The 2,356-nt window shown below is 51.9% G+C and overlaps 1 protein-coding gene across 3 annotated transcripts in view; it reads left to right on the plus strand.

Moving 5' to 3' along the window:
• The first annotated feature begins 382 nt into the window (after positions 1–382).
• The window catches only part of Eaat2 (Excitatory amino acid transporter 2), a 12,643-nt gene continuing 10,669 nt past the window's right edge, over positions 383–2,356 (plus strand). For 2 of the 3 annotated variants that reach the window (XR_001916872.1, XM_018033225.1), the window contains exon 1: positions 383–918. Coding sequence is in view for 2 of the 3 variants with exons in the window: in XM_018033225.1 (XP_017888714.1) it covers positions 744–918 (175 nt within the window). In the remaining variant the exon portion in view is untranslated. The remainder of the gene's footprint in view (positions 919–2,356) is intronic. The other variant, XM_026817804.1, reaches the window with a different exon arrangement.

The raw sequence follows: 2,356 nt of genomic DNA on the forward strand, positions 1-2,356 counted from the left end.
GCGATAGACGCGTCGAGGTCCGAGACGACCGGGATTCCGACCGAGAGGCTGAGTTCATTCCGTGGTTTCCTTCGCCACCCAGCAGTACCGTAATATCGATTCAACCGGACACCCCGAGCGAAAGCAGAGTCGCAGGAGACACGTATGAGGTGTGCATGCGACGTCGCTCTCGAGGTGCGAGGTGGCCAGTCGCGAGAGGTAACTGACCCTGTGCAACAGCTCGAACGTTCAGGTTGAGTCAACCCGAGGAGATCGAGCAGCCCGAGAGAGACCGGTGACCTCGGCACGAAGGATCGATCGCCGCGAGAGGCTCAACCTATATACCCGAGCGGTAAGTCCCTTCTAAGAGGAACCGAGTTCCGAGAGACGACTCGGTTTGAAACGCACGCGAGCCACGAGTGACGGAGGTTAGCGGAGAATCGGCTCGCGTTGCCGACTCGGAACAGGGCGAGTCGAAACCCAGTGCAACGATCGCGTTCCCGGGCTCGGCGAAAGCCGCGAGACTCGTCGCTCGTCTGGTGGGAGCGCGTGACCGCTCGTTCCTCACGGATTTCACGAAACACCCCCAAAACGGCAACCCGTCGTCGTCGTGGTGCTGCCGGGGCCCCGCCGTTAGCCGCGAGAGATCGCGAGAAGGGAGCTTCGCCGGAGAATCGGCCGGGCGATCGCCGAGAGGGTCGGCCTCGTCGTGCGCGACCGGATCAACGGCCACCACATACGCCGCTTACTGGCGGCCCAGTGAAATGGAGGAGAAGTCCTCGGCTCGGTTCTCCGAGTACCTGTTCGCCAAGATGGATGGTCATGACGTGTCGGCCTCTCAGGGTCCCCGTAAGGTGACCGCCGACACCAGGAAGTTCATGCGGGAGAATCTACTCCTCGTCGTTACCCTGTCCGGCGTACTGTTCGGCGTGATACTGGGTAAGCCTACACAAATCCCCCTCCAACGTATCAAATTTCTAAGGGTATGCACTTTGAAACAGACATTAGAAACCACTAATAGGAAAACATCAAATTAATTTCGCTGCCACTTAACTCTCGACTATATTAAAATAGACTTTATATATTGTATGAACAAATTTTATCTTAAGATCTCGAAAGATATAGTATTCGTATAATTTAACGTCACCTGGCAAGCGAGTATCCAGTTTAAATCTACGCGTTTCTTTCGTAAGGATGTGACACAACGAGGTATCGACCGGGGTGCAAACCTCGGCCGAGGCGTCTTCAGCATATCAGTAACCCTTACTTCTACGCGTTGACCTGATTCATATCGTACGGTGTGTCACGTTTCTGAACCGCAGTGCGAATCGCCGATATGTCAAACAAATGTCAGACGAGTTTTTTCCACTACTTGAGTTATTACCGAGGAGAGCTGCCAAGTGAAAATATATTTCCTTGTATACGTTTGTCGGGGTAAAAAGAATCGTCGAGCGGATTGAGAGCAGGTTACGCACTCGAGATAATGGCGAGGCTTTGCCAAAAGGCAGGCACGTTTATTAGGGAGGGAAACCGTGCCAAGGTCGAGCCAATCCGATATCACCAGATTTCACCGTTTCCGAGCGATTCGCGTTTGCATCGACAAGGAGTCCGCTTTTTGGTCCATTTCTCGTGGCAGTTCGCGATATGTTCCTTGCGCGTCACGTGCTCCAGCGGGACACGTGTGTTAATAACAGCCGCGTTACCGAACGATCGGGGCTTCATAATCGTTCGTAAAATATAGGCATCGACGATGCGTGACTCACCGTTGCTGAAAGCCGATTCATTTCGCGGGAAACCATTGACGAATCGGAAATACATGCGACGTGCACTAGCCCACGTCGAAATTGACGGTTACGTAAACCTGTGATCGTATTATCCCCGTTAAAAAGGTGTCGATCATCGGCGAGGGGTTTCTTAAAAAGTCGGGTCTAATTAACTTTCCGGGCGGGACTGGAAAGGGCAACCTTGAACGAACGGTTCTTTCCGAGGGATGCGTCTGAAAGCGGGACTCGTTTCTGAAAGCCCTCGAGCGCCCGTAGACGCGTTTTCATCCGCGAATCTAATTGCGACCACGACGCGGTTCTCGCCTCGTTAACAAATTCGAATCATCGCACGCTGTCTCCATGAATGCCAGCGACACTGTAATCGCGAGCGATTACGTTCAACGAGATGTCTGAATTCCATGCGCGCGCCTCCATTTTGGCAATTAATCTCCACGCGCGCCATTAATGGAAATATGCATACTCCGCCGTCGATTGAACAATGCGAATATCATTAAACCGACATTAAAGAAAGAAATCTGTTTTAGGTTCTCACGTCAATCGGGATAAAATACATACGTATAATTAAATTAAGGAGTCGTACTTTTTTTAATAAA

Source organism: Ceratina calcarata, unplaced genomic scaffold (assembly GCF_001652005.2).
Source record: "Ceratina calcarata isolate Rehan_Ccalc_2016 unplaced genomic scaffold, ASM165200v1 scaffold7.2, whole genome shotgun sequence".
Taxonomy (NCBI): domain Eukaryota; kingdom Metazoa; phylum Arthropoda; class Insecta; order Hymenoptera; family Apidae; genus Ceratina; species Ceratina calcarata.